A 23,075-nucleotide genomic window follows, 5' to 3' on the forward strand; every position below is an offset into this window, starting at 1 on the left:
TCTTCAGATATCAGACGAGGGTACTCTTACTATCTGTCTTGTATTTAATTGTTCTCAGGTACCGCGTTACGTGATTTGTCATTTTCACGTTTATTGCAGGTGATTCAAATATATTTTTATGGACTGAGTTAGCCATGATGTATCATTTGATCATATATAATTTATATGACCATTGAAACAAGCATTCTGAAAGTACTGCATTAGCAATACTAGTCCCCGACCGGCAAGTGTAATCTGGTTCCCATTAGAAATTAAAAAAAGCTGTAATTCCGTCAATAAATTCTTGAAGTGGAACATAATGCCACTCACACACCAAATTTAGCTCAATATCTGCTAAAGCATTTGGAAAAAAGTACGAAAAACTCTTAAAAATTAAAAAGACAGTAATTCCCCCAAAAATCAATAAAGGGGAACAAACATCAAACTTGGAAATCAATATACACTTACATACCAAAAATCAGCACAATATCTGCAAGCGTTTAGAAAAAAAAAGTGCGGAAAACCAAGTGGGAAAGACAGACAGACAGACTGACTGACAGACTCAGAGGAAACTAGCTATTTTCCCCTCCGGTTTAGCGCGCTGTATTTCTTTGAATTTTCTACCTCGCCCATTCAAGTCTGAACGCCATGGATGACGGTTGTGATTTATGCTATCGCAATTCTTAGACACGGTGGAAACCGAAATTATAATGATGAGTTATGACAATTATTATTTTACAGAAGAAAATGCAGCTAAACAACCCCCATTTTTTCCTTAAACTTCAGAATGCCAACAAAGGAATTGACGCGATTGATTGAAGTCATATCCTTAATCATAAAAGGAGCCAATATGGTATTCCACCATATTTCAAGTAAAAGACTACATCTTTTTTCCCTACAATATACATCGACTATTGCTTCGAAATTTTTTAACTATAAGAAAACTTTATAGAGCCTGGATGTCGAATATCTGAAACATAATCCTCGTTCATGTTCATATTCTTCTTCACCCTATAACTATAGTCCTGCTGTTCATGTTATTACTGGTGACGTAAATATAAGTTAGTAATGAGGACCTTAGATCACTAATTTTAAAGGTCCTGTATATAGTGAACCCTGACCCTACAACTGGCGTCGTAATTTCAAAAATATTATGGATTCTGTAGATAATTTCGCCAGGCGATGGACCATTATGAAAAAGAAGACCTTGACACTTTGTCAGAATGGATTAAATGTTTGCACAAATTGTGCTCTCCGAATAAAATATATATTGATAGACCGGAGAGCTACAGTACCACCCATTTAATAAACTGTATATTTATTGCGCACAAAAACATGCGCTGTCTCTCGATTTATTTTCTTCATGTTTTTAAAACTGTCATCTCAAAGTATTACTAACCGTATGTTCCTAACATATTCTCTCAATGTTTCCACAACAAAACATTCCTTATAATTGTTGTTAATAGCCCTCCTGGCCCTGAAATTGAGATCATCAAAAATTTCGTCTATTTATACTGCCATTTTGGTTTGCAAGATAATTCGGTCTAACCCGCTTCGTACAGATGTAAACTACGAGAGCAATTGATAGAGGAGTAAAGACTTTATTGAAAATCTAGGTATTTTGCAATTGAGGTAAGAATTTGGAAAAATAATCCAGAACCGGGCGCACTTTTAAATATACAGTTTTTTTAAATGGATGGCACTGTAGCTCTCCGGTCTATCAGTATATATTTTTTTCGGAGAGCTACAGTTCTACAGCTATAAATGTATCTGATGGTAAAATCTCGCATTGAGCGATTGAGGATCAATATGAAAACCCTCTATCCTTTATTTAATAATTCGGAAGTGAAAAGAGATTACACGATCAGCACTGCTGACAAAGACAAGGTAATAACATTTTCTTTGTTTGTTAGGCTCAAGATATAAAATGCATTTTATAAGAACTTGGATGTCATGCTACAAGTGGTAATCCAGCTTCTACTCAAAGCTCCCTTTCGAAGGAGAAGATTTTTCAAAACCATATGTCAGTTTTGAATATTTCTAGTATTTGCATTACCATATCTATATTGATTCCAAACCTTCCTAAAATCCTTACAAACAAAGATACATACCGGGTTCCAGTAAATGTTCCACCAAGTCTCTTTCTTTACTTCTCACTTAGATATTAATAGCAGTGAACCTCAAGAGTACTGTGCAACAATATATTTGAGAAGTGGAGTAAATCAAATATGGATAGTAAAACAATTCCAAGGAACTTTTGGAACATTGGAAATCGCAACATTTTACCAAAATCAACAACATTGAAAACTTACGACTTTTCAACCTCATAGGAGTATACAACCATTCCCCACGATAAATTAAAAGTCAAGGCTTTCTGACATCATTGACGGCTGCTTTCTCAATAAAAACGGAGCAGAAGAGAAGATTTTCAAATAATTAATGCATTTTCACTATATATAATCATTAGAGCCCCCCCCCCCCCAACACCAAAACCTCTGACCCAGAGGCTTGAAATTCACAATTTTGATAGAGGCAACCTTCCTTATCATAATTATGCATTTAGTTTATTTTCATAATACCAAGGAGCAGGGAAGAAGATTTTCAAATAATTAATGCATTTTACACTATATTATTTTATTAGAGCCCCACCCTAACACCAGAACCCTGTCCCTAGGGCCACGAATTTCACAATTTTGGTAGAGTACCCAATGCTGATTACTATCTTGCCATCTGTTTGGCTGTTTGATATCCAGTAGTAAAGAAGAAAATTTTTAAATATTGCATTAATTTTAGTGAGTTTTTTTGCCTCACCCCTCAGGCCACGGGGGGGGGGGGGGGGGGCATGAAATTCACAATTTTTACTTCCACTCACCCATAGATGCTATATGCCAAAATTGGTTGAAATTGGTTTCATGATTTTAGAGAAGAAACTGAAAATGTTTAAATGTTAACACACGACGCACTACGCACGATGCACGACGATGGACGAAAACGATAGCAATAGGTCACCTGAGTAAACTGAGGCGCAGTGATTTGTGCTGGAATTTAAAAAACAAAACGGCTCGGAATATCCATCTCATTCCCCATACTGCATTCTGTGTGATTTGTTACGCTCTAAGATTATGAGAGACCGAGGAGAGAACTTTCATTTAAAAATGTGCTGTGTAAATTCCATTTTGGATTTAAAAATTGACGTGCAGAATTTTGATTTTTTTTATGTAATGAAAGGTATACCTCGACTGTGTTTATATTAGTTTTTATTTCCTAATAAATTTGGCTATTTTGTTTATTCAAAGTAAGAGGTCAAGTATGAGGCGCTGTTTTGGTATTTACTATTCAATTGGTGATATAACCTATCTGAATAAGTATATCACCTATTCGAAAAGGTGATTTCACTTATTTGAATAAGTGATATCGCCAATTCAAATAGGTGATATCATAAATTCAAAAAGATGATATCACCTAATCATTTTGAATATGATATCACTTATTCGAAAAGGTGATATCACATATTCAAATTATTTATGGAATAACAACTGCTCCCAAGAATATAGTGTCTTTCAGTCTCATTTACTTTCACTTTTTATAACAGCATTTTTGGAGACAACGGATTACAGCTTCGCATTTAGTTTTAAGCACCCCAGTAGAACTTGTAGTTTGTTTTGCTCGCAAATTTTATTTATTACACTTATCTATCATATGTACTAAAGGAAAAATCGTGAAAAACGCCTAAGACATGGAACTGTTCCATACAAAAAATGTCTATCCTTACATTATAAAGAGATGAAGGTATGCCACACTCTTGTTCCCCAGCTGGGTATAATTTACACAATTTATATAACTTTGCAGGGATCGATAATATAAGGTATTTAAAATGTCTCATACTAAAATTCAGGGGAAAACTGGGCAGCCCGAATTTGCTTGGTTCCAATGGAAATCTATCTAGATAGTCTTGAGGAAGGAAGCATTCATTATTTATTGTTGTAAGAAATGATAATAGGTGATATCACCTATTCAAATTGGTGATATCACTTATTCTAATAGGTAACATCACCTATTCAGCACGAGTAGGTGATATCACCAATTCGAAAAGGGGATATCACCTATTCAAGTATGTGATATCACCTATTTGAATAATTGATATCACCTATTCAATCTGAAAGAGTTGTATCACTTATTGGAATAGGTGATATCACCTAATATTGAATGTGTGATATCACTAAATGGCAATAAATACCAAAACGGCGCCTCATAGTCAAGGGTCATTGTGTCCTTGGAATTGTTGCATCATTACACTGGCGTGTTCTATATTATTAGAACATGGTCGTTAGATCACAGCTAGTCATTGTGTATCAAAAATAAATACGCAGTGATCATCAAAGAAAACACCGCAACAATGATACAAAAAATTGATACTTCACAGAAACACAACGAAACACAGGATACATTTACGTGCAATTTATAAATCAAAAAAGCCCAACAACTCAAGACTTGGTCTATTTTTCCCGGTGAACAAAGTGCGCCTTAGTAATGGTAAGATTAAAATAATTGCTCCATAATTATTTTTTTGTAATGATATATGTACTCTTTTAAAGTCAATAATATACTTTTTTTTTTGTTTTTTTTTTTTAGATCATTAATTAAACCTATTAATCTTATAAAATATTTTTAACATTTAAGGTATTTCCATCCTCCTATGATGTAATAGTTTTTCGCAAAAATTGTAATTAATTTAAATTCATACCCAATATATCTTTTAGAAGAACTCTTTTCAATAGGTGTTATGATAAATATTGAAGGAAAAGAATTTTAAAAATGTTTTTTCCTTTATTCAATCTTAAAAAAAAATTGACTAAGGCAATATCTCCTTCTCAGGTATCTTCATTCAGGCATTTTCGTTACTGAACTTCTAAAGTAAAATAGTTTCCCTGATATTCACAATTGACAAAAATGTCTGATAAATAGCAAGTATTTCGGAACTTTCAGCATCAGAATTATGCTTTTGAACCTATTCTTACATAATTTTTATAATACTGTTTACAAGAAATGTACGACTTTTTATGTTGACATGTACCTCTGTTTATTTATATCTTCCATCTAAATAATATGACAACCTTTACATTTTTTGCAATAACTGGTAAATTAGAACTATATGAAAATAAATGCAGTTTTTAAAACTTGAACCATTTCGTTAAAATCGTAAAGAGGGAAAGACCTTAACAAAATATATGTCTCAACGCAAATGTTTTACTTTTGAAAAGCATTGATTTAATGACATTATCCGAAACACAGTCTCAAGAAAAAAAAAAATGATCCTAGGATGTACTGTTATATATATAACTCAATTCAATTTTCATAAGATTACTCTATCCTATTTTAGGCAAAAGTCCTTTTATTCCTTATCCTCGTCATATTCGATTCAGCGTTTGGATTTACCTGTGTTAAGGAAGATGACCAATGTTTTGGGAGCCTCGAAATCGATTACGCCTTTACAATGATTGACCCCTTGAACGGACCTGTCTACGCCAAAGACCGTTCTCTGTTTACCGTTGATGGTGATGAGGAAGTACCGACAGAATGTGTGAACACAGCAGACGGGTGGAACTTGACAACCACAAACTTACTGACCGCTAATGGAAAAATGCCAGGACCTAATATTGTCGTATACCAGGATCAGAAAATTACTATTAAAGTCAAAAACAAGCTAATGAACGAGGCTATCACACTGCATTGGCACGGTATTGACCAATTTGAATCACCTGCAATGGACGGAATGGCGTTCGTAACACAGTGTCCAATTTTACCAGGACAACATTTCATATATACATTCCGGCCTCGCTTCGCCGGTACTTACTGGTACCATTCCCATGTCGGTATACAGAGAGAAATGGGGTTGTACGGAGACTTTATAGTTCTTAGAAGAGACGAAGGCATTCCTCCAGAGAGACAATACATCATGCAATTACAGGAATGGAACCACTTGTACGACCCTGTCACTCGACTTAAAGCTAATTTACAAGGTGCCGGTAATGATCAAAAGTCTATCCTTATCAATGGAAAAGGAGAATTCAATGGCAATAATGCACCATTGGAAGAGTTTGTCCTGGACAAAACCAAATCTCATGTATTCCGAGTGATCCACGTAGGCTCCGCTGATTCCATGCTTCTCTTTGTGCCAGGGTTAAGACTGAAAGTCAAAGAAACTGATGGTTTTCCAGTTGAACAAAAAGTCGTAGACCAAATCGTTATTCTTCCGGGTGAACGGTATGATTTCGAACTTGATCTGCTAACCGCTTGTCAAAACAATTATAAGATTATCGCGAAAATTCTGACTGGTTCTGACTTAAAAGAAAGCCAAAATATAAAAGGGTTAGCCATTTTGAGAGTAACAGGATTGAGCCCAAGCAACAGTTTGGGATCTTCTGGACGTCGTCTAAAAGATACATCACATATTTCGTCACGAAAGAAAGGACAATGGGAAATCGAGTCGCAGTACGCAAAATGCTGTGAAAATAGAAGAAAGAATACCAGAACAGTGCTAAATTGTCCATTTCAGATCTATCCAAATTCTCCAGAAAAGATTTGCGTGCCAGTCTCTGAACTAAAATCTACATTTAAAGAACCAAATGTTGGGGAAATGAGAGACTCTGAGACGTTTTTTCTAAATTTTGCGTTCGTAGGTGGTCCCTCAATTAATGGACGCAAATTTATTCCGCCAACAATAGCAGCTTTGTTAGAACCAGAAGCCGTGGATAGAAAATGTGAAGGATGTGGCGATGAGAATCCGTGCTCCTGCACTCACACTATAGATTTGTCCTATGACAAGGAAATAATTATGGTATTCCTCAATCTCGGAAAAGGGAGTATTTTTAACCATCCAATCCATATGCATGGCCATACATTTGAGGTTTTGAAGATGGCCTTTCCGAAAGTACAAAATGATTCAAGTGGAACAGATATTCTAATACCAAATGAAGATATCCAGTGTAGCAAAACTCTGCCGAATGATGAAAGCAATTGCAATAATGCTCAATGGAGAGACGAGTCATGGAATGACTACAAACTTACACCAGGTATTAACCTAATCAACCCAGTCCGAAAGGACACCTTGTTGGTTCCGATGGGTGGGTATGCTGTGATCCGAATCATCGCCGACAACCCTGGGGTGTGGTTTATGCACTGTCACATCGACAGTCACATGATGAATGGAATGGCGCTAATGTTGTATGAAGCCACAAACAAAATACCCAAACTTCCTAACCTCCCCACCTGCCGCAGTTTCGACAACAAAGGCGACAGAATGGTCCGTGAATCGAAGGCACGACATGCTTGGCGCCAGAAGAGTGATCCCTGATTTTTTTTTTTAAAGTTTTGTCAATTTTTTCCCTTTTAAACTGACTCATCGCTACATGTACCATTGTCTGCTATGGCAGATGTATTGTCCTCTTTGTTTCGCGCTCTCTTTGTTCGGATTCACATTGCTTAAATTATGACAAACACACTTAAGGCCGGTATACACGGTAAGACTTGCCTTATAAGTCATGGAACTTAAGTTCTAGCCGTACCGTGTGTACGTTTTTTCGAGCCTTATAATTCTGACTTAGGAATAGAACACTGCTCTATTTCTTAATACAAGATTTAGCTGACATTTATTTCTTAACCAATGAAAACCTTTCACCCAAAGTTTAATCTATTCTTATAAAACCATACACTTGGGTATATTGAAAGGTACACAAAGTGTATATATTCGAATAAGATAATGAAAATATCCGCAAAAGCTTATGTTACTCTCCCCCTCTTTGTTAAGAAGTGTGCGCAATGGTCGGTAAAATTATTTCAAAGTCCTATAACTATAGTAATCTATTATTCTGGTAAATATTGTGCAATGTTTATAGCTAAAACACATGGAATTAATGTGAATGTTGTTTATAATATTGTAAGTCTTGCCTTAGCGTGTGGACATGAGAGCCTGCAAAATGTAAGGTTTTAGACTTATAAGGCAAGCGGCTTACCGTGTGTACCGGCCCTTTCAGGCTTTGTTGTGTTACTAGTTTCCTTTTGCGCTTAGTTCTGGCAGTACACTATACACCTACTGACAAATAACGCTTTCTATATAGATCATTTCAAATCACTTACTCAAAGCTGCAAGCTACTGACTAGTTTGCCTTACGAACCGGAAGAATTCGGGAAAAAATATATTTAAAATATCGAAATTTTTGCCTTTATTAATAATTAAGGTGCATTGAAATTTGAAAGTTTTTTTAACATTAATTAAGCTTTTGTTTTTTGTTATCATATCTCAAGAATTTTTTTTTTCTATATAAAATGAATTGGCAAGTTTTCTAAAGTACAGCTGCTGTTTAAAGTTGCAGTTACGTAATACAGTGTATGATCCATGTTGAAAGAATTGTTTAATAACTATTTGCATTTTTGAAATCGTTTTCGCTGAAATCGGGAAAAAATCGTGTAAAACTCATACATTTAGCGTAGAACCTGACACAAAACCTAAAACGTAATACAGTTAAAGATACGTGTAATTTTATAAACTATAGGGCTCTTTGATAGTTTTTTGGGGCATAAAGGGATACAATCAATATTTTTGCGTGTTAAATCCAAAGAAATGTGTTGCTATATAAATACATTATATACTTGATAGTAAACACTTCCGTTCCGCGCTGTGCAATACGGGTGACGTCACAAAACCCCATATTAACGACCAGTTCAAAAACCTTTATCACGTATACGTCCGGTGAGCAAATATCCTAGCAGACCCGTAGAACACAAGGGAGGGGGAGGGGACTACATGACTTTTAAATTCGTTGCTACAAGCCTGTCATATTCAAATGGAAGTAACGTTTGCATCAAGCTTAAATGTTTATTAACATTGGTTTTATTAAAATAAACATGAAATTCAATTATTGTATTAAATTTTGTTGACATTATATATAAAATACATGGTTACTGTCTTGAAATATAAGCGATATTTGGGCGAGGGTAAGAAAACGTGATAGAGGGCGAGGCCTGCCGAGCCCTCTTACGTTTTCGACCCGAGCCCAAATATCGCTTATATTTCAAGACAGTTATCATGTATTTTGTTTATCCTGCAATATATTTACCTTTGAACGTCCAAAACTAGCCATTTTCGACAGATTTAGGCACGTCTCTGCAGTTGAAACTATGACGCCATGGCGTAAACATTGCAATATACGTGACGTCACAATGCTTTTAGAACGTCGGAATAAATGCACGAGGCTTTATTAGGGCAGTGACCGGATAAAGCTTTGGATTATTAGATTACCTTTATTAGGTCAATGCAAGGGGTAGTTGGCTAGTTGCAGGATAAAATGAAATATATGGAGATAACGAACAGTATTCAAGATCAAAAGTCCATTAAACAATACAAATTTTGAGCAGAGCAAACACGGACCTCTTATAAACATCATAGGTGCCATGGTGGAGTGAGCAACCCCTGCCGACCGGTCTCACCCGCGGTGTGCTCCTTCTCAAGATCGGGAAATACTAGTAAGGGGAAAATTCGTCGACAATTCAGTTTGTAAGTAATGGCCGAAAAACTAGTATGAAAAACGTCAGTCAATATTTGACTTCATGATAGGTTATATTTGCTGACAAGATCATTGTATCGGCCATAAAAGTTATGAAATGATGAATTTCAACGAGACTACTGATATTCTTGTTTCATCAACATGTTCGTCAATAACTTTACTGGTTTTAGAAATTGTTCATACGTAGAGCAAACTCATGCGTATCGAATCATCTGAGTGATATAAACCCCATAATCCGTATGCAGGTGAATTTCAAGGTATATTGCTGCTTAAGTTAGGGAAGCTGACGATTGATTAAAGTCATCACTTTTATCATAAAGTTTGGAATTTAGATTGCCATTAACGTCTTTTTCTAGTAAAATATCCAAATATGAAAAAGATGTGTCAGACTCCGTGATATCTTTTATTTCAAGCTCACAGGGATATATTGTATCAACATAAGTATAGAAGCAGGATATGGAGATAACGAACAGTATTCAATATAAAGTCCATAAAACAATACAAAATAGGAGAAGAGCAAACACGGACCTCCGAAACATCAGAGGTGAGATCAGGTGCCATGGAGGAGTGAGCATTCCCTGCCTTAGAAATAACTATTAATTGACAATACGTCGTTGATATACAATGTACATGTATCTAAATATCGAGTCGAAGGCCAAAGCAAGTGTTGTCTTCTTTTCATGTAAAATATTTCAAACAAAATCTGCTTCATATGAATACAAAAATAGGTCTGCTATAATAACGGGGTGCAATTGGTACCAATCGGAATTCCAGTTGATTGTTAGAAGACGTGGTCTTTAAAAACCACATAGATACTCTCAATCAAAAACTTAAGCATCTTTTTAACATCAAGTTTGGAGTACTTGTGTGTACAATCAGAATTTTGTTAACAAAATAATTTTGCAAATGGCCGATGACAAGAGTGTGTATTGTATTGTTAAGTTAATAAATTTTCATGATGAGAAAGGTGAAGATAACGAACTGCAATCAGTCTAAAAAAATCTATAAACATTAAACCAAATCTGTGAAAATGTCATAAAACACGGAACCCTGGGAATTCCAGATGTACAGATGTAGGATCAGGCCAAATGACCATAAACTGAGAATAGACTTAAGTCAAAATTTTGAGTTTGAATATTTTAATTATTATTTAATGAACATGCCTTAAAGTTTTCAAGTTTGTTAAATATTTTAATACAAACATTACTTGGAAATTTTGTTTCATTTTGAATTTATTTTTAAAAAAAATTACACTGATTTGAAATTTTGTCCTGACTTTATTTTCAGTTTATGGTCTTGAAGTTTGTGTCTATGAGGAGTAAGGACCCTCTATTGAACAATCCCCTGTAATGCTAATTTTACTTTACAAATTTATATATAAATGCTTCCTTATTTATTCAAGAAAGCACTTTTATGTTTATGTTTTTATGACGTAATGCTTTAAAATGAATTTAATTGTTTAAGAAGAAAAAATTAAGATAGCATGAATATTTACGAATTTCAAAAGAAGTGCAAAACAATGTCGATGGTATTCTGCAGTGAGCTTCTTGAATATGACTCACATTTTTGCCTCACTATACGCAATTGAAAGAGTTTCATTTTCGACTATAAACTGTAAGGTTTAATACTTACATGCTATTTCATCTAAATTAGTCAGTACTAAAACATCAGCATTCCGTTCTTCCATAACATTTATCGTCCTTTTAATTTTACTTTGCCAAGTTTCGCCTGCAAGAAGAAAAAGTATGGATCATATTTAGTAAATGAAAAGCACAATATATAAGAATAAAAACAAAAAAATGTCTAAAAACATCAGAGGTGGAATCAGGTGGGAGAAGCAAGCATCCCTTGTGAACTTTGGGGAACTTATGCACGCAATTAAAATGTTTTGCAGTTGATTAATGACAAGGTAAGTAAATACATAAATTCTATTTTCTATTGAAAAAGTTGTTGTTTATGATGTCAAATAGAAACCAGGGGCTCGTAACATAAAGCTTGCTAAGTTTTCGACTTAAGTAGGGTCCTAAGTACGTTTTAGGCATAATCTTAGGACCTGTCTAAGTACTACTTAAGTATGTCTTTAACCGTAACATAAAGCGAACTTAGCGAGGTCTTAGCTAAGTCAAACTTATGTTAAAATATTTCACATGAGTCAATCTATGATTTTTTATTTTATATAGATATATTGCTAAAAGTGATTCAGTTAGGGTTTTAATTAATTACATGTTAAGGTTGACGTCCTTACCTATCGGTTTAAGTATGTTAGATTAGATTTCGTATTAAAATAATAATTGTTTTATAAATTATTCGGAATGTTTGAAATCAAATACAGCACGGTCAGAAAGTAGCGATTTGTGGTTAATTGTAAATGTTCATGACAATTGTTTTATCACCTGAGATGTTTTCAGTGTACCTTTTGTAACTCTTGTTTTGACAAATGTTCACTTACCCTGTTATTATCGCAGGCAAGAAAAGATAATCGGCCGCCTTTCCACTTGAAATTGAAATTCAAAAAAAATCAATACATTTTGAATCCCCTCTATGTATATCAGGCCATGCATGTCAGAAGCAAAAACTGTGGAAGTTTTATGATATACTCATTTGTAATTTAATCGAGGATACTAAAAATCGGGATTTTTTTTCTATGTCTCCACTTATCAGCTAATTATCTCTCTCTCTCTCTATCTCTCTCGAACTTAGTGAACCCTGTCTTTTAATTATTCATTTATTCTACTTTAAAGATACTTTTTTATTACTGTTTTAGTCATCATCCTCTTTCTTTTCTGTTGCTAACAAATTATTTCAACTGATATTTTCAAAGTGAACATACAGATCCATGGTTTATTACTGTGTTCAATTTATTTCTATAACCAAGTCCCACTAATACACTGTAGACTATTTTCAGAGGTACCCCAAAAATTAAACTTTGTATTTACATGTATGCTGTGTTGGAAGTGATATTGGAATCACTGACCCCCCCCCCCCCCCCCCCCGAAAAAAATAAAATTCTTAAATCAGCGTCCAATAGAGATAATTGTGTTCTTTAATGCATAATATGAATAGAGGAATGTTTTAACATCGAAAGTCAATAGTAAATAAGTCTAAATACATGTATAAAAAAAGGTAAGGTATACTTAAGTCACCTCTACCGGCCGCCTAAGTTTTGCTAAGATTGCCAAATCTTAGTACGCTTCAAGTTACGGTCTTAAGTTTTAGACTGTACTTAAGTCCTACTTAAGCACAGTCTTAGACTTAAGTAGCCTTTATGTTACGACCCCCAGGACTTAATAGTTAAGTTTATTTCAGGATACAACTTTGGGCAATACAGCCCATCAGTTTACAAAATGACAAATGTACATGTATACAACATATAATACAATCGACTCTCAAAGAGTCTAAACTGGGGGGTGAAACCCCAGGTCAAGTGTTCCTCAGTCCCACAGTTCCAATTATCATTTATAAAATACAATTATAATGATTTTGAAATTAGCAGTACAGAATTATTCAAAGTTAGAGTACAATATACAACAATGCTATTTTGATATACAGACAAAAATATAGAGAACTTACATGTATATGTCAACCTGATAAATATTCATTACGTAATATTAGAGCATGTTGAATATATTTCCCTAGACCAACCAAGGTAGATATGCGGTTTGTACCTAATAACTGGATTAATTTAAATGTACTTGGCGATTTGTAATAATATTCATTTATATATTTCTTTCTTAGATTTAGGTATCTAGGACATTGGAGAATGAAATGAAATTCATCTTCTATTTGATGACTATCACAAACATCGCATATTCTATCATTTCTGTTCTTGCCTTGGTACCTTCCGCATTCTATGTTTAAATAGTGCGATGAAAGTCTGATGCGAGAAATATGCTTTTTTAAATTACTTTGTAACGGTTTTGTTAAATAAGGTTGCATTTTACAGAAATCGGGTTGGACAATGTGCTTATATAAAAAACATTTTGACGAATTATCCATAAATGCATTGCATTCTTGGAGGTGTATATCTAGTAGTCTGTTTTTATATACTGAAAGGAAAAAGAAACGCAGGGTAAACTTTTGAGGTGAATTAAATTTGTTTTTCTTAAAATACTTTTTAGTTTTCCTATCTACCTTTTAAAATCATCTTTCAAAAAGATATAACCAAGTTCTCATCTGATTATGTCTAATTATTCATGAGTTATTGAAGCTCAAATGACGATACCCCCCAAAAGTGAAAATCGAAAACTCTCATTATCTTCAATGTCTATCTCGTGCATTTGTCAGAGTCTTTTTTCTCCTTTGCATGGAATTTCATAAGAGTGTTTATCTTTCAAACCCTGGCTATATTTAGCATGGGTAACCACGCAAAAAATAAGTCAAGTGGCGCGCGCATGCGCCAGTAAGAGGAATACAACCGTAAGTTGACTGGCTCAAAAAAACCAAATTGCGGAATTGTTTTCTTTCAAATTTCGTATGAATGTAATGATTATAATCGTCTACTCTATAAATGGCTGTTTTTGTGGTAGAAAGGTGTCGATTTAAGAGATGGCAGGACGAATAACTCACTCGTAACATGGCTCTGTTTTGCGTTATCGTCATCGTCACGGTTGATTGAAAACCATTCCAGACCCTCTCTGACAACGGGTAAAAAGTTTTATGGGGGAAAATTTATAAGAGACTGCTTAGTAAACCGCTGTTGCCTTTTTCATTAATTAGGCAATTCGAAAACAAGACCCCATTGAACATCCGTAAACTGTGCCAAGATTGCAATAACGTCATAATGTGACTTAATATTGAAAAACGATGTGCATACCTCATATGCATCAAATAATGCAACAAGATTTGTTAACAAACTCGTCGTTATCAAACTGCACGTGTTTTGGGCTTTTTAGCGTTTTCCCTACGTGACGTCATAAATTTTACGGTTGAGTAGTTCTGAATACTGATTTTGACGCACAGTAACTAAATTTCCCTTCTGGCCAATTTTCGTAATTTTCGGTCCAGTAGTCAAATTTTTATCGAAAATTATGCCACCCTGCGTTTCTTTTTCCTTTCAGTATATATATGCATAAAATTAGCAGAGTTTATTACTTGTTGATTCATCCAAAATTCTCCCAGACCCAACCTAAATAATTCAAGCTTTACGTCACGCGCCCAATTTATATTTGTGCTTGTTCCCGGCCCATTCTCTGCATCATGTCGCAGGTACTCGTATGAAGCTTTTAAAATGCAGTTTTCTGTTTTTAATAATTTACACCAGAACTTCATGATTCTTAGTTTTCTTTGAATAATAAGTGGATATCGTCCCAATTCTCTATAAATCATATAAGTACATGCATTGCGCTTAACACCAAGAGTATTTTTACAAAAGGATAAATGCAGTCTTTCAATTTCTGGAGATTTATGAAAACCCCAGATTTCACTACCATACGATAAAATGCTGCCAATATATGTATCAAATAGCTGACAGCGGGTTTCGGTGTTAAATTCAAATTTCTGAATATTACGGTTTAAACCAAATAGAGCTTTTTGACCTTGTTCAGCTAACTTTTTTTGCGTAACATTAAATTTACCGTTGTAGTTTAAACATAATCCAAGGTAATTAAAAGAATTGACAATTTCTAAAACTTCATTATTATACGTCCATGAAAAATTAACGCACCCCCCTTTCCTAAATACTAAAATTTTGGTTTTTGCGGTGTTTACGGTCAAATTCCACGATGATACGTATCCCTGTAAAGCATCAAGCAAGTTCTGTAACTCTTCTGGTGAGTTAGCGAATATTACTGTGTCATCTGCGAACATCAAAACAAAAAGATTTAATTCCTTTAATTCTACGGATGGACATTTATCGTTTATGAAATGATTTTCCAAGTCGTTAACGTACATATTGAATAATATCGGTGATAATACTTCTCCCTGCAACAACCCGGTATTTACAGAGAATTCCTCGGATATCTCTCCTGCATTTTTGACACAGGCGCGTACATCAACATAAAGCGATCGTATAATTCGAAGGAATTTTCCGGTGATTCCCAATTTGATCAATTTATACCATAATTTTTCCCGGTTGATTGTATCAAATGCCTTTTTATAGTCAATGAAACAGCAATATAAACGTTGTTTATTATTCAACTTTTGTGATATTAAATTTTGAAGCGCAAATATCGCGTCAGTAGTTGAACGCCCAGCCTGAAATCCAAATTGTGCATCAGTTATAATATTTTCTGAGATGTTCCATTTCATTATTCTTTCGTTAAGGATTGAAGTAAAAAGTTTTCCCAGACTGCTTGTGATGCTGATGCCTCTGTAGTTTCCAGGGTCATCAGTTTTTCCTTTTTTATATATTGGAATAATAATTGCTTTCGACCACGAAGAAGGAAATATACCGGAATTGAATATTTTGTTAAAAAGGGTCCTCAAAATAGGGAGAATTATGTCACTAAACTCGGAAAAGTATTCGTTGATTAAATTATCATTTCCCGCGCTTTTGTTTGTTTTAAGTCTGCGTATGCAGGTTTCAACCTCTTTTGAAGTAATTTCAGTGTCCAAGAGCTCAAATACAGGGCTATTGATGTCCATATAATTTGCAATCGAAATGTACGTAGTCGCTGAATCATTAGCAAGGTTCCGAAAGTGTTCAAAAAATTCTGATAAGGTAACTTTTGAGTTTGATGCCTTTCGTTTGCTAAAATGTTTAAAGAATTCTTTAGGGTTATTTTTCTTCAGTTGTTGCACCATATCACCTTGTTGTCTTTTGTATTGATTTTTAAGTTTCTTTTGAAGCTTTTTGTATTCACCTTTTGTTTTTGTAAGCTTATTGTAATTTATTTTACTATGAAACTTATTATATTCTTCTAAAGCAGATAAATATTGATTGTATAAGACCTTGCATTTGTGGTTGAACCACGGTTTATCCTCTGTAATTCCGTCTTTTGGACACGCGTAATTGCTACTCTTTGTACAATACTTCCCTAATACACTGCTTAATTTTTCACTGAAGTTATCGACAATTTGGTTGACATCGAAGTCATCTTCAACACAAGAATATAGAGCGTCTAAGTTGTTTATAAGATCCCGTCTCATTTGAATTTGGGATTGTTCTTGCCATCTCACTGTGGTAGAATTTTGGGAAGTTGGACGGTTCGAAATTCTAGAATTGTTTTTCTGTTTATGAAACCCTAAGATGCATGGAAATGAAAAATTGATTGGCGCATGATCTGAGAATTCAGTTAAGTTACAAACCTTGAAATTCGATATATTGTTGAATGAATTTGTTAAAACTAGATCAACGACAGATCGCCCATTTGGACCACAATAGGTATAGTTTCCGTTTGAATCGGACAGATGTCGTCCGTTAACTATGCGAATATTTGAAGATTTACATATGCTAATAAGCCTTCTACCAAATGTGTTTATTTTATTATCCATTGTTGATCTTGGATTAAGTTCAATATCAGGTATATAAGTAATCACTTCTGAGATATGATCATTAATTTCAGAGTGTAGGGTATCGCTTTCAATATAATCTTTTAATGATCCGGTTCTTGCATTGAAATCGCCAGTAATTATAACATTGCCCATTTCTGTATATTTTGTAATACATTCGTCAAGCGTAGTAAACAAATCACAATTGTAAATATCATGAAATTTTGAATCAATGGGTGGTATATAAACTGCCCCAATGTACAAATCTTTCTTGTCCCAACAAATGACTTTATCTATTTTTATCCAAACAATAGTGTCATAAAATATTTCATCTATTTTAATATATTGATCAAGCGAGTCCTTAACTAGAACAACTATTCCTTCACCCTGTGTGCGATTTCTGACACGTTTTTTCCTATGGTATGCATGAACACTATAACCACTAAGGGATATATTGGAGTGCTCCGTTATCCAGCATTCAAGAAGTATACAAATATCGTAATCAAATAGGCAAGAATGAAATTTTTTGTCACATAGTTTATTTTCCAGTCCGCCATTTACATTCCATGTTCTGCATTTGATATCACCCCCCTGTGACCCCTATTCGTCGTCGTCAACGCCGGTATCACACGGGGCTACTAATTTCCCATCAATGATCAATTTGTCTTTAACAAAGTGAGCTTTCCGATTGTTTTCTTTGGCCTGCTTGTACTGTGGAAGAAGACGTTTACGTCGATCGCGATACTCCCGTGGCAGTTGCTCCCCTATGCTGTAATTGGTATCCTTAAGCTTGTAGCTGGATTTTCGAATGACCTCTCTATCGTGGAAGTTCTTGAATTTTACAAGAATTGGACGGGGTCTTGATTCACTGGGCTTCCCAACTCGGTGGACGCTTAGAAACTGCATCATTCCAACATCTCCAACTCCCAGATTGTTTTTACAAATATTTTGGATAAGTAGTCGGCAGTTTTCGACTTCAGTTTCTTGGATGTTGAAGAAAAGCAAATTATCCTCCATGGCATTACATTTCATGTTCAAAAGTTCATCTTGAATTTTGGCATTGTCGCATGCTAATTTATCGTTCTCGGATTTTAGTTTCTCAAATTCGTTTTGTAGGTTTGTTATTATTTCTGATTGGTTTGATGCATTATTTTTTATTTTGGTCATTGATTTCTCTAGTGATTTTTGAGAAGAATAACAATCCTCAACCTTTTTGGATTTATTTTCTAATACACCGACTCTGTCTGTAAGATCAAGTACAGATTTTTCCATATGTTTTAGAGCATTTCGAGTGTCAAATACTGCGTGTTCAATTTGATCTAGTTTCTGCATTCTCATCTTGATGTCACTGACTTGTCTCATCATTACCTGTGCCCAGGGTGGAGCTTGACTCATTATCTGGTAATCTATGGGCGGAGATGCAGGAAATGCACCCATGGGAAAGCCCGGTGGTGAAGAGGGATAGGATGGATATTGTGGCATACCTTGACGCTGTTGGGCAGGGACAGATGCACGTGTAGGAGTATATTGGGGCATACCTTGACCATTCTGTTGATTATTTGACCCTCTTCCTGGAGTGTGCACTAGCTCTTCCCTCTTATCTTTATTGACATTATGTTTAGGGACACCTTGAACTTCATTATTTGCACTATTTGCACTATTTGAAGGTGCTATTGGACTTGAATTCTGATCATTCAATCGTTTAGGGGATAGTTCTGAATCTGTGCCTAATGAACTCATGTCTGATCGTCTACGTTTGTTATCACACTTCTCAGACTTAGTGTTCGACTCGTTATCCATGTAAACAAAACACAGTCACAGTTTACCAACCACAATGTTTATATATAGAACACACCGGACTGGTCACATACACAAGCCATACCAGTGGTGCAGCGAAGCGTGAAAAACAAAGCCGAGTTTCAACTCAGATTCTCAAGTTTCATAAAACCTCTTATGAGTAATATCAATAGGTTCAGTTGAAAACAAAGTCTTAAATTAATCGTGGGGTATGGTTTTTTATGAATTTTTTACAAGTCGTATATTCTAATGCTTGTAAAATTTATCTGTCTCGGAGTACTTATGTGCAGAATACTACTGTCTTAAACAAAATTATATTTTTTGTAATTTTTCTTACAACCAACGACAAGGTAAATAAATTTAGGAATTTCAGTTTTTATATAAAACTCATCAGTCTCTGACGTCAAGTTACCTGTAAATTTCAGAGGTAGAATGTGAATGGGCGAAGAAGGTAGTGGTGGTCTATCAGCTGTCCATACTACATCTATAAAATCCGGATACACTGGAACAAAATTTATTCTTTTCTCTGCAAATACCTTCTCAAAATTTGTCCACCAAACTACAATTAAAATTTGTCCACCACACTACAATTAAAAATGGAGGAGATAAATTTCACTAAGTAAAGTTGTTGCTCAAGTAAACCAGCTCGTTAATTTAATCATTTTTAATTGGATCCCACAAAGGCCCAAAAATGAGCAACTTAAAAAAAATTAAATGTTAGTTGATCAACCTTAAAGACACTGCATCTCTTACGAAAAAGAAAGTTCCTTCTAGATTTCCAGAAGTCTACATTGTTAAAATTTGTAAAAATTCCCTTTTAAGTATTCTGGGAAAGAAAATATCCTGTCAGTGTTTTTAATTATCTGTAAATTTTAATATTCTTAGTATCAATCAGTGAATGCAACGTACGTATATATGATATAGCTTGATTATACTAATTAAGAGACAACTCTTTTTGGGCAATGCTTCAAATAAAATGAATCAACTCAATTTTTTGTACTAAATTAATTTCATGATATTATATCATAAAAACTATGATAGTATTCTCAAACCTTTATAAAAAGGCCCAAGAAGATAGAATTACTATAGGACAATACCTCGCTGAAGAATTTTAAACTAGTTTTATGCTTTATAATTCCTTCAAATCTAGCTCACCCATTTTTTTAAAAATATGTTTGGAATTCCGTGACTAAAGGAAGAAATAAACCCTTACTTACCGGCGCTCACCAGGTGGGGGCTTGCTCCAACAGAAACTGATCCTGTGGTTGCCTTTGTGTTCGTAAAAATCCAGTCCACTAGAGACGTCGTATCTGTTCCACCTACAAAAGATATAATTGTATTCAGAACTATAAACAAAAATGAGTTTGCGGATTTTTTTTTTTTTTGTTTTACCTTTCCTGAACACTGTCCATCCACAGTCTACGTCATCAATGGCCGTCTGGAAGGTTCTACCGTCTGTCCATAACGCCGCTTTATCAAGCGTCACCACTGCAGTGCCTGAAAAAACAAACAAACGAGAAAGATTGATGTAAACTATCACAACGTCAATCTTTTGACTTATCCAATTCACTTCATCGTATCTAAGAAATGTTACCTATTCCTCCTGAGAACCCGGATATAGCTTCTATTCTCCTGTCATATGGTGTTAAGGTACCCTTCAATAAATTCATACTGAATTCATATAAGGGAAACTATAAAATTCAATTTTAAAAAAGGTTATCTGTGAAAAAATTCAGCATTGATGCGAAATAATTACTCACGTGGTTCTCATTTACATTACAAATTATGTAGGCATCAATATGATTTTCTCTCATCAGCTCCCTTACATCATTTAGACGTTTAATTTTCGCCTATAAAAAATAAATTTTGTATTGAGTTAACATTATGTTCTGAATATGTAAACCATATAATTAAACTGAAAATTAATTGTATATATCTCGCGAATTGACGAATAATTTGTTTACAGTATTGAGTTAAAATAATGTTAGTATTTGAAATAATTCATATAACAATTTAATGACTAGCAAACAGATCAAAATAAAATGGTTTTGAAAACAGTACAAACTGTGACCTACCCTATCTGTGTGACAATCGCCCTCGTTAAAGAAGTAACTCTCTTTCGGGATAAAGTCTTTTGCATACCATTTTTCTGTTGAAAATTATAATTGAAGTATATATCTGAATATCATCTTTATATAAAGTTATGAAGAAAAAAGAAACAATATTGTTTAAACTAAATCTAACAAAAAGATATCCTTTAAAAGCTACAATAAACTATATAAAAGGTAAAGATAATAAAGGGACGATCTCAAAACATCAATTAATAATAAATACAAATATGTCAAAAGGGCATAAAACAATAAACCCTGGAAATTCGAGGGGCGGGATCATATGACTAACAAGGCTAAGTTTCCCATGTTGTTCGGTCACACCCGCTGTGTATTGACCAGGTAAACGGAACATTCCGTAGTCGATTCCAGTGTAAATACACGTACAAAGACCTAACAATTGGTATGAAACAAGTCAGTCAAACAAAACACATTATAAACGGTCAAACTCCAAGGGGAAAAAACTGTGAAAAAATATAAATTATATTTAATTTAATGACAAAAAGGATAGTAAAGGGAGGCGTCATGAGTATTCCCTGTTTGATATATATTTATATATCTTCATGACTGATACTTTTTAAGACATCTTATAATTCCTTGATTTATATCACTTGTTATCAAAGATCCTACGCTAAAATGGAATGATAATCGTATCGGAATGGTGTCAAGGTTTTTGTGCCTTCAGTAAGTGGTCAGCATTTTTTTGTTGTTGCCAATCCAGTATTTTTATCCTTAGACTTCATATACAGTAAATATAATGTCTAAATCGACTTTGTAATAAGGATTTGGACAATTTTGGTATGCACCATAGTCTATTATAATTTATAAACATATTTAATGAAATACATGCATATTGGGAAAGCGCATAGTGTTCAAGCTCAAAATTCCATAAAACAGTACAAAATAGGAGCAGAGCAAATACGGACCTCTAAAACATCAAATGTGGGATCAGGTACCGTGGAGGAGTAGGCATCGTCTGCCCACCGGTCACATCCGCCGTGTGCTCCTTGTTATGGTCAGGAAAAAAAAATCTGTCGTCAATTCAGAGTGTTAATAACGGTCTAACAATTAGTATGAAAAATGTCAGTCAACATTTGACTCAAAGATAAATTGTCTTTGCTGATACGGTCATTGTATCGGCCATAGAACTTACGAAATGATGGCTATGAACGAGACTGCTGATTTTCTTGTTTTATCAACTTGTTTGTTAAGGTAGGATTCTTCTCTGGTTTGTGACTAGATGGAATATTCAAAGTACATTTGTTGATATGTCTTACATATTTAGATGTAAGAGATTTAAAAGGCCATATTTTTCTTTCCTCATCACAATTATACAACTTTAAATAGAAATAGTGATCTGTGTTTGAAAACTAGCAGGAACTATATTTTTGGCGGAATGGTGGCGTATGAAAATATCTTCTTTTCTGCCTCTCAAATTTATTATAATACATTGAATTTAGTTATAATTTTTAAGCAATCAAAGACTAGACGAAATTTTCAAATGTAAGTTAAATTAATAATAAGGGACTAAAGTTTCAAAAAATATCAAATAAATTAGATTTTTCACACATGCTAGAACTATGTTGGCTTTTAAATGCTTCAAATCTAAGTACAGATTTGAGCCAAAAATCCGTAAAAAGTGTTATTTCTCTCTTATTAAACGATCAAAACTTTTAGTTTTTGTATCATTTTGTACCTTTATGTGACAGCTTTACTATATGTGAAAATTGGAAAAAGTTAAATATAGGAAGTATATAAAGATAACTGATAAATCCTAAAAAAATAAGAAAAGTAGAGGAAATTCGGATTAGCAAATATCCATTTAAATTAAATTGTCCATGTCAATTTGGTAATATCATCTTAAAGGCCCCATATGGTAGTATCTTTTTATGCAAAAAGAAAAACATTCAATCTTTTGAATTACAAGTAGGGATCGCATGATTGGAAACAGTAATTTTTCATTCTTAATGTCCAAGAAAAAGGTCATGACCTTGACCTGACCTTGCCTCTAATATTAAACGGTTGAATTTAATCTCACTGATACTATCACTTAGTAATATTGTCCTCTTGATTCTGTGAAAATTTCATCAATTTTTAAATACAAGAAATGTGAGAAGAATCCTACCTTAATAATTTACCTCGTTTAAGAAATTGTACATACATAGAGCATGTTCTTGAGTATCGAATCAACTGAGAGATG

General features: G+C 34.2%; 2 protein-coding genes across 2 annotated transcripts in view; one reads left to right on the top strand and one right to left on the bottom strand.

Moving 5' to 3' along the window:
• The window catches only part of LOC134268644 (xaa-Pro aminopeptidase 1-like), a 34,478-nt gene that overhangs the window by 8,242 nt on the left and 3,161 nt on the right, over positions 1-23,075 (bottom strand). The window contains exons 3-9 of the mRNA XM_062750899.1: positions 20,843-20,916; positions 20,528-20,617; positions 20,362-20,422; positions 20,160-20,264; positions 19,985-20,086; positions 19,180-19,326; positions 11,175-11,270 (exon numbers count right to left, since the gene is read on the bottom strand). Of these exons, the coding sequence (XP_062606883.1) occupies positions 11,175-11,270; positions 19,180-19,326; positions 19,985-20,086; positions 20,160-20,264; positions 20,362-20,422; positions 20,528-20,617; positions 20,843-20,916 (675 nt within the window). The remainder of the gene's footprint in view (positions 1-11,174; positions 11,271-19,179; positions 19,327-19,984; positions 20,087-20,159; positions 20,265-20,361; positions 20,423-20,527; positions 20,618-20,842; positions 20,917-23,075) is intronic.
• On the top strand, positions 4,477-7,333 carry LOC134268638 (uncharacterized). Its single transcript, XM_062750892.1, has 2 exons — positions 4,477-4,512; positions 5,360-7,333. Exons 1-2 carry the CDS (start codon positions 4,510-4,512, stop codon positions 7,331-7,333), a joined length of 1,977 nt encoding a protein of 658 aa, XP_062606876.1. The 5' UTR covers positions 4,477-4,509.

This window comes from Saccostrea cucullata, unplaced genomic scaffold, assembly GCF_032062105.1.
Source record: "Saccostrea cucullata isolate Sc308-1 unplaced genomic scaffold, CSIRO_AGI_Scuc_v1 ctg671, whole genome shotgun sequence".
Taxonomy (NCBI): Eukaryota; Metazoa; Mollusca; class Bivalvia; order Ostreida; family Ostreidae; genus Saccostrea; species Saccostrea cuccullata.